The sequence below is a fragment of the Centropristis striata genome, chromosome 18 (assembly GCF_030273125.1).
Source record: "Centropristis striata isolate RG_2023a ecotype Rhode Island chromosome 18, C.striata_1.0, whole genome shotgun sequence".
In the NCBI taxonomy this organism is placed as follows: Eukaryota; Metazoa; Chordata; class Actinopteri; order Perciformes; family Serranidae; genus Centropristis; species Centropristis striata.
Genome location: NC_081534.1, coordinates 11,403,824 through 11,415,911, shown reverse-complemented (window position 1 = coordinate 11,415,911; position 12,088 = coordinate 11,403,824). Strand labels below are relative to the sequence as shown.

The 12,088-nt window shown below is 38.7% G+C and overlaps 1 protein-coding gene across 1 annotated transcript; it reads left to right on the top strand.

The window, feature by feature from the left end:
- Positions 1-6,278: 6,278 nt before the first annotated feature.
- On the top strand, positions 6,279-10,202 carry LOC131991500 (trace amine-associated receptor 1-like). The gene is made up of 4 exons (XM_059356954.1): positions 6,279-6,488; positions 6,613-6,718; positions 9,268-9,528; positions 9,601-10,202. The coding sequence occupies exons 1-4, from the start codon at positions 6,279-6,281 to the stop codon at positions 10,200-10,202; spliced, it is 1,179 nt and encodes a 392-aa protein (XP_059212937.1).
- Positions 10,203-12,088: the final 1,886 nt, after the last annotated feature.

The following is a 12,088-nucleotide window of genomic DNA, read 5'->3' as shown; positions in this document are numbered from 1 at the left end:
ATAATCACCACCATATAACAATCAAAAATGAAAAAGGTCATAAAAGAAAGAAATTAATAGTTGCAGTAATAATAGGGGGGAAGTAAAAAGAAAAAACATTGTTTGTAATTGATATGAGTGCCTGTGGAAGCATGTCAGCCAGTAGAGGAATGTCGAGGATAGTAGTATAGCTGCTTGCTCATATGATCGACTTCACACTCCATACTGCACTCAATTGGGTCCTCAGCAAACACTGTGAAGTCAATTAGATGACATGAACACCTTATGCTTAGGACAATTATACATACACACACATACACACTGATTCCATTATAGTTAGATGGTGCTGCTTCGGTGCCACGTATTTGCCAAAATTTGTCATGGCCACTAAGATATGATATCTCCACTAAATGTGGCTGCAACAGCACAAAGCATTCAGATAATATAACATTTTTGTAGCAAGAGTCCTGCCCACTGCATTTGAACATTTCGTTGTTACAGCAAAACTTAATGGAACCTCAATAAAAAAGAAAAAGAAAAAGAAAACAACCTTTTTTCAAGCTTGGTCTATAGATGTTCTACCAAATATGGCAGGGTAGCTAAAAATCAACACATTTGAATAGGGTCAATTAGGGAAATGACATGGCTTACATGGATAAATCTGTCTTGAATCACAGAATCCAAGAAAAAAATATTTTGTTTCTAAGATGGTTCAAAATTAATAGACAAATATATCCATTAGCCGAGCGGGGCTGGAGCCGATCCCAGCTGTCATTGGGCGAGAGGCGGGGGTACACATAGAGACAGACAATCACACTCTCATTCACAGAACCCACGCTGACACGGGGAGAACATGTAAACTCCACACAGAAGAGCCTCAGGCAGGAGGTGAACCGGCGACCCTCTAGCTGTGAGGCGAGAGCGCTAACCACTACACCACCGTGTAGCCCTAGAAAAATATATGAAGCTCTTTTTTTAACACCTTCATCTCACTGAATTATTAATAAAATACTAGAAGGTGAGAAACCTGGAGGGGTGTGATTGGGAGGAATGGTCTGCCTAAACTGAACCAGAGTAAGGCTTTGTTACTGAACTTCTTGGGCTTGTCATGGAACGTCTGTGAGAAATAGTCCCTGTTTGAACAAGTGTACTCTACATGGTACCAGAACATATGAGATCAAAGATCAAATATCAACTCTGATGATATGTCCTGAATCTGGTCCAAACTTCCCTTGAGGAGGAGGCAGTCGCACAATTTCAGTTGCACAAAAGGCAGTTGCACAAAATCCATCCTTCCACCTTGTTTTTCTCTCTCTCTGTCACTCGATATCTCAAACTCACACACCCTATTGACACATCTGCAGAGATTTGTCTCTGTCCTCATCAGACCTGACAACTTTGCTATTCATGAATGAAATCTATGATGAAATCTTTTTCATGAATCTTTTTTTCTATGATGAGGACAAGATGGCATTGCTAAATAAATCAAAAATCTGAAACCACCCTCCAAAGTGGAAAAGTTAAATACGCTCCGCCGTAGCGTGTCCGTCTACACTGCCAAGACGCAAAACTCTGCTCAGATCTGCTCACGTCACGTATGTGTTTACGTCACATACATGCTCCAGTACAGGAAAATAAACAAACATGTGGTATTATTTACATACGTCGGACCTTCAAGCTGCTCTGACAGCTCTAATAAACTTACAGGAGTCTTTCCACCAAATGTACAGGATATGTACAGATAGTATTACTGAACAGAGAAGGATCTGTAATTACCTCTATCACATTTTGGATGCAGCAATTCGTCGGAGGCGAACCAGACGGCTGTGAACGAGACCTGGGAGATCTAGTGGATGGTGGATAACTTTGTGGAAGGAGTAGATGATGAAATTTGTGGCGTGAAAACTTCTGCATACCCAAAGATGCTCTTATCGCTTTAAGTGATGCCGCCTGGCACGCATACAATCGAATTTCACACACTTTTGCGTCACCGTATGCACGCAAATTTCCTCCCGAAAACACTCGTCTAAACGAGGAATAAAAAGTGAAGACGCCACGGCACTTTTGCGTCTTCTGTTCAGACCGTCCTCGTGTAAACGTAGCCTTAATGTATAGTTTGTGGTTTGCTGGTCTGGGTGGGTTTGGTGAGTTGACCAATGCATATTTTTGCTTGTTGGACAGTGTGGATTGGCCTTAATAATAGTGCAGCTGACCAACATATCACTAATAAGCACAATTGAATTGAATGTTGGTTATAATCTGATGACAAGGATGATGTTGACTAGAAAAGACTGGGCAATTGTGACACTTCATTCTTCCAATCTGACTCTAGTTGAATTGGACCATAAGGTTTTGATTTTTCATTGACTGAAACTAGACTAAGATTATGAAGGCCAAAAATGAAAGTACCTGGAAGCCTTTTTGTCCAAAAACTTAAACTCGGCACAGATTTTTGTTTGAAAAACTTACGTGCAAATTTATGAAAACAGATTTAGTGTTTTTCTTAGGAAAGCTTGCACACCATTATCAAGCTTTTGTGTTGGGGAAGAAATAGAAATATACAGTTTGGGTCTTCATCCAGATCTTGGCAAAGTGGCTACACTTCCCAATAACTTAAACTGATGATATTGGAATCTGCAGTTGTACAGAAACATTACTGACTTATGTAAATGTACCATCCTCTTTTTTAGATCTGCACTACACTTTTTGGACTTTCCCATTGTACTGTGTGTTGCTCTGTCCAATGAGTGCTGGCACATATGCTACAAGCTGTAGTCAATCGTAATCACAAACAGGAAGTGGAGAAAAGTAAGACAAAAAAGTAGACATTTTGGAACTTTTCAGCACCACTGAATTAATAATCTATGTGAGCTGTATGCATATTTTTGACCCTGTATGTATAACTTGCATACAGGTTGCTGACAGAAAAAAACAAATTAATTAAAACTTGTGTACCAAATTCTTTTTTTTTCCTATTAAAATGTATGTTATACAATCACTCTGCCTCAGAAATGAACAATTCAAATAAATAATTGAAAGCCCAATATTGCCATGACATTCATGTCCATTATGAGTGTATGTAACAATGAGGCCTGTGTAGTGCCTGAACTGAAGCTAGGCATGTGGGCAACATAACTGGGTTCAACAGCCTCTATGAACTTAATGGCGGAAGTGAAAAGACCAAAGAGGACATTGAGCAAGGAATCTAAGAAGGGAGTGACCGAGCAAGAGACTGCTGCGTCCATCTGGTTGAAGCAAAAAGAGAGCCATCTGTCAACAACTGCGCATAGTGTATGCATAACTGATTTCAAAGTGCTTTTAATTATCACCCTGACTCTTGCATAATAATAATAATAATAAGTTATTTTTGTGTCACCATGTCGGATCTTTGTTATTACTTAGCTGCTCTTTGTTATGGCTTGTAACTTTGTTGGAAAGATTACATCATTGCTTAGTGACTTGCTTATTAGAGAGTCTGCTTATACAAGGTACCTCAGGGAAAGCAGAGCCCTGTGCACCACAAGAGCAGTCAGGGACCATACGCACAACTGTTTTTCACACCTCTAATGGGAGAGGTGTCAGTTTTCATTCAGCATTGCATCACACTTTAAACAAACTTTGAAGGCAGAACTGAGTTTATTGTATGTTTTAATTATGCAATATTTATTTCAGTAATACAACTAAAACCTGATTTTTGCACGGCCTGATTCTATTATATTAATGAAATATGCCCATAATTTTTTGGGTTATGAGTTTTATACTTATTATATATTAGTTGTTTTTTTTACTGAAATGTGTCGAGAACTGACAACTCCAGAGTCCACCCTGTCTATAAAATATTTTTAGACATACTATTAATTTACAAGGAGTTAAGGAGTCTGACAAGGAGTTAATTTTTAAAACAAATGCATTGTGGCATTTTGGCTGTTTTGACAATAAGGCAGAGATATCAGGCTCTTCCCAATCGATCTATTTGGGATGGCAATAACAGACTAACAACTGTACAACCCCTTTGAAGACAGATGGATGGTGGGGTATCTAACCCAACCCCCCATCATGGTCATGGTAACATTACGGTAAAACATAAAACACATGAGTAATTGCCTTATACAAACAACCCTAATATAAACACACTAACTACACTGATTATGACAAAATACCAGCAAAACACAACAATGAATGAAAAACAACAAAGCATCATGGGAGCCATGTCTACATTTTTAAATGTGTGGACTCCAGCGCTACACAGCCATCACATAGCAGGTTAGCTGACCCCAGCAACCCAAGTGTCCAGCACAAAGTCTCAGAGGTGCTGTGGCAGCCAAAGTGTTTGCTGAGTCTGTTTCGAGTTGGTCAGGAGGACAAGCAGGGATAGAGGGTCTCGCCTTCACGTCAACCCCGTTGTGAGTCTGGATTGAAGGGACCTTATCATCCTGTGTCAAGGGCTGGTAGGGGGCAGACCTGTTGCGGTGGAGTGCCACCACGCGACCCCACTTGACCATCCTGACTCGTACACCACATCTGAAAGTCTCTCAAGCACTGTGCACGGCCCCACCCACTGAGCCGCTCTCCCTGCTCTCCTTCCTGGGATAGCACAATGCCGACCCACATTTCTGCCATCGGTGTCCACAATGAAAGGATGCAAAGGTGCATTCTTCACTCCAATGAAACATCTGACCTTTCTGTGTCAGCCGATGGACAGGGCTGGCAATGCTGGCGCAGTTCTTCATGAACCGTCAGTAGTAGGAGGCCAGACTCAGGAAACGCTGCAGCTCCCGAAGGTGCTGGGGAACCGGCCAGTCCCTCACGGCCACCACTTTCTCAGGATCGGTGGAAACTCCTGCTGCACTGACAACATGGCCCAGGAAGGATGTCAATGTATTGATTGGAAATATAAAGATGATCAATAATGTGCAAAAACAAACGTACACAATGCCAGAAATGTTAACATTAACAGTTTGGATCATAAAGATATCAGTACGGTGCAAATCTAAAACATGCACAATCTAAGTATCAAATTTATTTGTAGAATTGTGGCTTAAAAGTGGCATAAAATTATAGTATTTACAATATAAGATCTTAGTACAGTAAGTAGTAGTAGTAGGTGGTAGTGAATTTGAAAGTAGTTTAGTGAATCAGTGATTTGAATTATATTTCACCTTCACCTTATTCATCTCTACCATAAAGTCCATTCGGGCTGTAGGGTCCGTTGACCACTTGCCCAGTTCCAGTAATGGTACAACACCAGAGATGCTCCTCATCCCAGACTTGAAAACCTACTTCTCCTCACGGTCCAAAGCTCTGTGCTAGTGGTGTAAACAACAACAATCTCCCAGCACTCCAAGCAACCCTGCAATACAGCTCACCGAGTTACAGTTTTTCTTGATTGCTTTGACACATTTTGCACATCATGGGTCAACTTTATCTAATGCTCACACCTTCTTTGCACAGCAAGAGTCCTCTCTGGTGAATCAGTTAACTATTTCTCAGTGCTTTCACACAATTTTCTTTGACTTTTAATACACTTTTCAAAACAGTTAACACACTTCTCACAAAGAGACACGAAACATAACTGATTTACCATGGCAACACATTGCAGACACTTAGTAGCAGCCAATTGGAACTGCTCTCTCAATTCTAAAAATTATCAGCACCTGTGTGAACTCTCTTTGCAAAACAAAGCAAGTAGTTCTCAACCTATCAAAGAGGTCAATAGCTTGAAGTTGATACCAAGCATGGATCGAGGAGGACGTGGACGAGGACAAGGAAGAGGAAGAGGAAGAGGAAGAGGAAGAGGTCGTGGGAGAGCTAGACAGGCCCCTGCCAGGGGAGGTGGCCCTGGTGTTAGGAGTTCCAATGAAATTAGGGCAACAATCATTGACCATGTTGTAAATCATGGTCTCTCCATGAGAGAGGCCAGACTAAGGGTGCAGCCAAACCTGAGCAGGCATACGGTGGCATCAATAGTTCGTACTTTCCGCAATGAAAATAGGTAAGTCACTTTGCTGGTCAATTTACGTACTGTACTGTGTTTCACTGTATTTGCACTCTTGGCAACAGCCATTTCTGTACTTTTGTAAAGTGTTGCCATACAGTAATACAATGCATTACTGTAGTTTTACTAGTCATTTCCAATAGAGTACTGTAACTGACTTTCAAAATATACAGTAGAATTCTGATTACTGTACATTTACAGTATTGACAGTCATTGGCACTATTTTCACAGAATCAACACACTGGCCCACACTGGTGGCAGGGGAAGAATTTTCTCTGCTGAACAGGAGGCTGCCATTGTGAACATGGTAGTTGCTAACAATGCCATCAGATTGCGTGAGATAAAGGCAGCAGTCTTAGCTGACCAGGTGACTTTTATGAACATAAACAGTGTCAGTCTGGCAACAATAGACCGCATCCTGAAACGCAATCTGGTGGCAACCAAGCAGCTATATAAGGTGCCATTTCAAAGAAACAGCGACCGCGTCAAGGCAGCACGTGCACAGTATGTACAGGTATGGATCTGTCACTGCATTTGGATTTGTCTTGCTGCATACTGTAAAATTCAATTACAGTAGAAAACAGCATCTTCTGTATATGTTACTGTATGATTTACTCTGAATTTCTTTTTGAATGTAGAGAGTAATGGATCTGGAAGCAGACGAAAGGCAGTATGTCTTCATCTACGTCGATGAGGCTGGATTCAACCTCTCCAAAGTTAGGAGACGTGGCCGAAACATCATTGGTCAGAGGGCCACAGTAACCGTGCCTGGACAGAGGGGAGCAAACATCACCATGTTGCTATGCACGCTGCTATTTCCACAAATGGAGTCCTTTGCCATATCCCATCTATAGGCCCATACAACAGTGATCGCCTAATCACATTCCTCAATGCATTGCATGAGCGGCTGGTACTGCCACAGGAGAGAGGCCTGTTCAGGGCAAACATGTCCCATTTTGTCATAATTTGGGACAATGTGGCCTTCCATCATTCAAGGTTAGTGAATGACTGGTTCACGGCTCACCCACGCCTGATGATATTGTTTCTCCCTGCATACTCTCCCATGCTAAATCCAATCGAGGAGTTTTTCTCCTGCTGGCGTTGGAAAGTATATGACCATAGGCCTCATGACCAGATGTCATTGCTCGATGCAATGAATGCTGCATGCTTGACAATCCGCGCAGAAGACTGCCAGGGGTGGATTCGCCATTCAAGACGTTTTTTCCCTCAATGTATTGCAATGGATGACATACTATGTGACGTGGATGAGAACATGTGGCCTGATCGTCAGGCCCGTGTCGACAATGCGTAATTTTCCTGTATTTTTATTTTTTTCATATTTACAGGGTTTCATTTCATTGTGTTTCATTTACAGTACTTTCTTTTTTGAGAATTGACCTTTGTTGTACTGCATATTGAACCCTGTCATTTTGATTGCTTACAGTATGTGCATGTGACAAGTACTGCAATAAATATTTTTCTGTCAGAATCGTGTCAGAATCTTGCCATTTTGTACACAGTAGAACAAATGTAAATCAATGGTGTTGACAGGTACTTCAGCAATACAAAAACAGATCTACAATATTTTACTGTATACACATTTTCTGATTTTACTGTAAATACTCTGTGACAGTATATTTCTAAGTTATATAACTAAGTTAGAGTGCTCAATACAAAACCCTAATTGTAGTATGTTGTCAGTTGTAAAATAGTCAATACTATGAGGGTGTTGAACAAAAGTTGATATTGATAGCTGTAGTTTCAATTTTGTTATCCATTGTTAAATAAATGAGAAAACATACATGTTCAATTGAGCACAAATTGTAGGTTTTGATGGAAAAGTTTGGTTTTGATGGATGTGTGACAAGTTTTGAGAAAGTGGTGTCATTCTGCAAACATCATAAAGTGTTTTGGTTATTTCAGCTTCTGTTAAGGGCTTTGTGTGAGCTGTTTTGAAAAAGTAAACTGTGAATGGAAAAATGGGCCAAAACGATCGGGAAAAACTGTAAATGACAGCAGCTAAAGTTAGGAGCAGTTAACTGTTTGGGGCACCACTCTCCCAATCACAAGTCAGCGTACCATAAAACATTTTTTAAAGCTGCAATTTGTAAGAAGAAACACAACATGAGGATTTGAAGTGACCATCTCCATACTGAGGATGGAACAAGCCCAAATGTCATAATGCAAGGCTAATTGTGACTCTACTTCCTGTGACACACTTAAAAGTTTCCGTGAGATTCTGTTTTCAGCTTCCATGATTGCTTGAAGTATCTTGGTTAATGTGGATTGATAACATTGTGTTTTTCAAGCTGATTCATGTATGGAATGGAAAGCTGTTAAGAGAACACTTGTTCAGACTTCCTTCCTCCCCACCCACTGTTCAATATTTCATATTTATTACTCCTAAATAGAACCTACTTGACCTGTGCAATATCTTCTACTCATTTCTGTGCAATATTCATCACTTATTTATACAATAATTTCCTCATGTTTATAATTCACATGTCTTTTTTATCTTTATTAATTCATCTTGTATTTTATTATATATTTCCTGTGCACTGATTGGGTTGAGCATCTATAATTTTGTTGTACTCTGTGCAATATATATATATATATATATATTTCCAACTTTATAATGCAACTGCGGTAAAACACTTTGTTCTCAGGATTAAACGATAATTCTGTCCTTTTTAAATTTAAATCTAAATGTGTGGTACATGTGTTCAAAACAATTGAGATATTTGGTCCATTAATATTTTCAAGCTGGGTCAAAATTTTATTTTTTAACATACAAAATTGATCTGTACTTATTATTCTGTCTGTCAACAGTGCGGTATAGCTTGTTAGCCTTCTGACAAACACATTATTCATTTTAAAAATTATTGAAAGAAATGTTAAAACAGACTCAAGGACACACACAAACACTGTCTAATATTATTCATATCACATGCAAACATAATGTAGGGGCTCTCAAATCGGATTGGACAAGAGACCTTTGTAATAATTATGGTAATTTGGTGACATAGATCATTTTAATATTAAGTCAAAAGGTTCTGCACAATCGCACATTGAATAAGGACACACATCAACACTGATAGTGAGGTGTATGTTATTATCTTAACTTAATGTCAGCACTGAAGTGTTCACATGCTAAAATCAAATCTTTAAGAAGTTTCCTAAATTAATTTGGTTAAAATTGGAAAATTGAACGTTCGGGGATCTAGAATTTTCAGGACCAGAAGCGGCTGTAAACAGTACTTATAATATCAGTATGCATCCCTGCTATGAATCAGATAATACAACTTATATATTTACAAGCAACCCTTCTATAATATGTGTATTGTTATATGTTTTCCTCGGCTCATTGTCTGTTGTCACAATATGTGGAAACCTTCTTGTTGTAATCTCCATATTTTACTTTCAACAGCTCCACACTCCTACTAACTACCTTATTCTCTCTCTGGCTGTGGCTGACCTGCTTGTTGGAGTTTTAGTTTTTCCTTTCAGCATGGCATTCACTGTAACATCATGTTGGTATTATGAGGGTTTATTTTGTAAAGTACGAGGGAGCTTTGATGTTACACTAAGCACAGCTTCTATTTTGAACTTATGCTGTATTTCTATTGACAGATATTTTGCAGTGTGTCAGCCTTTGACTTATAAAAGTAAAATAAATGGTCGTGTCATTGGGTTTATGATCGGGGTGAGCTGGGGAGTGGCTGCTCTCATTGGCATTGGCATTATAGTTGCAGGTTTTAATCAAGGAAAATGTGAAGACAGTTGTTTAATTGATGCTCTAATATCAACCACTCTGGGATGTATTTTTTCCTTTTACATCCCAGTTATTATAATGCTTAGTATCTACCTAAAGATTTTCCTTGTTGCACAGAGACAAATGCAGAGCATTCAGAGCACAACCTGTCAGAGCACAAAGTCTGCTGCAACTGTCACAAAGATGGAGAGAAAGGCCACCAAGACTTTGGCTATTGTTCTGGGAGTGTTTCTGTTATGTTGGACTCCTTACTTTCTTTGTATCATTTTTCAGCCTTTAACATATGATGTTACACCAATTAATGTGATTGAAACACTAAACTGGCTGACACTGTCAAATTCAATGCTCAATCCATTTATTTATGCTTTCTTTTACAGCTGGTTCAGATCGGCTTTTAGAATGATAATTTCTGGACGGATATTTCAAGGAAATTTTGCTAACTCAAAACTCCTTTGACCTGTTTCAAATGTTCAAATACCATTTTAATTAGAGTGATGATCAAGGTTGAAACAAAAAAGATTCCTATATTACCGCTATAATGTACTTATATATGCGCTGTCTGAGAATAATGTGTATATTCACCCGCAATTCGTATCAGTAACATTAGATTGAAATAAATAAAAGTTGTGTTAGTAAAGGTTATTTACAGCTTTTTTCAAAAGCAGTTAATTTTACCAGCCTAACTTACTTAAACAGACATTCAAGTCTACGCCTCTGTGATAGACAGTTTTCCTCTTTAACCTTAATGTCTGTTATAACAGGTAGTCTCTGTTTCAAAGAGTCCACTTACATACAGTCCGACAGGGAATCAGGTGACAAATGTTACGTGACTGTTGGCCTGTACAGTACAAACCAATTCTAGTACTTCTACACACCTATGTTCATAATTCGTCAAGTCCATCTGACAGACAAAAATGAAAGCCATATTGAATGCTGTATTCATGCTCTCTGTACAGACTGTAAAGATGTTTTTATGCAGAACACACACACACACACACAGAGTAAATTATTATTATTATTACTATTATTATTATTATGTATTTTATAATAATAACAATAATAATAACCTTAAAATTTGTAAAACTGCTGAAGAAATAAAGTACTCAAAACAGCCTGAAACCAAATGTCTTTCTTCACACTGGGAACAGAATCTATGACAGTTTTTCTCAGTTGCTTTGGTAAATTTCTCAGATCAGAATTCCAAACAACATCAAAATTATTTGTTAAACTTTCACCTCATGGTCACTTGTGCACAGTGCAAATTGCTTTGGAACACAAGGAGCAAGACAAACTACTAAAACCAAGGCAAGCAAAGAAACACATACTACATGCATACATTCTCACCCAGCATCCATACTTTCACTCATGGTCAAAATAATGTGGTCATATCAATAAGCATAGATGCAGTTGTGTCGCTGAAAAACAACTGTTCAGGGCACAGATTGTAAAATCAAATAGTGGACTTAATCACTGTGATATTACCCGTGAGTTACGTGAGTTTATGGACTCTGGTTTGAAACCTTGATTTTGGCATTTTGACAACACCGTTGAAATATCATGTTTTTGCAAAGGGATCAGGAGTTGGAATGACACTATGTCATCAGCTAACAAGGGACAATCATTATTCAATACATTACATGCATACACTACATGGTGTTAGTATTACTGGGTCAGGCTCAGAGCCGGCCCAAGCCTCCATGGGGCCCTAAGCAGAATTTGATTTTGGGGCCCTCTAACTCTGCCAATAGTGTTGTTTACATTATCCTTAATGTAATGTAATAACATGAATAATACCAATGCAATAATAATACAAATAATACCAATGAATGAATGATGTCCAGGGTGTCACAAATGGTTTTTATTCTCAAAATGTAGCATATTCAACTAGAAGAGCGAGCTAGGGTTGGTTCACACAACGGTCCAAATGGTAAGACATTATATAAAAAAACTGTATTATAGATAATTTAGTAAAAGTGTCATATGGTTTATTATTTTTGGCTTCAAAAAACTGCAGCAGCATTGTGTGAAAATGCATTGTAGTGCAAGAACAACAATAAAGTGCAACAACAAATAAAATCACTTAGAAATATCTATATATCTATATATATCATATAACACCTTTACTTCATGAATAAGTCAACCACCTCAAGGCCACTCAGCTGGGTCAACGTGAGCTGATGATGATTCATGGTATCAAGGGGACATTGTGGTGCTAAGGAAGTGACCAAAGAAAGACAATGACAAACAATATGGACATTAATTAAGTTTTGGGCATAATTATTAATCTCAGAAAGTTCTGCAGTACAATGAGCAGTTATAAAGGGTGTTTACTGTTAACTTAC

Excerpts from the sequence above, each read along its gene's own strand:
- LOC131991500 (XM_059356954.1), top strand. The coding sequence starts at position 6,279 with ATGGTAGTTGCTAACAATGCCATCAGATTGCGTGAGATAAAGGCAGCA. Across the intron at positions 6,719-9,267 it reads ACGTGGCCGAAACATCATTG|ATAATACAACTTATATATTT; the intron begins GTCAGAGGGCCA and ends GCTATGAATCAG. Across the intron at positions 9,529-9,600 it reads GTATTATGAGGGTTTATTTT|ACAGATATTTTGCAGTGTGT; the intron begins GTAAAGTACGAG and ends GTATTTCTATTG.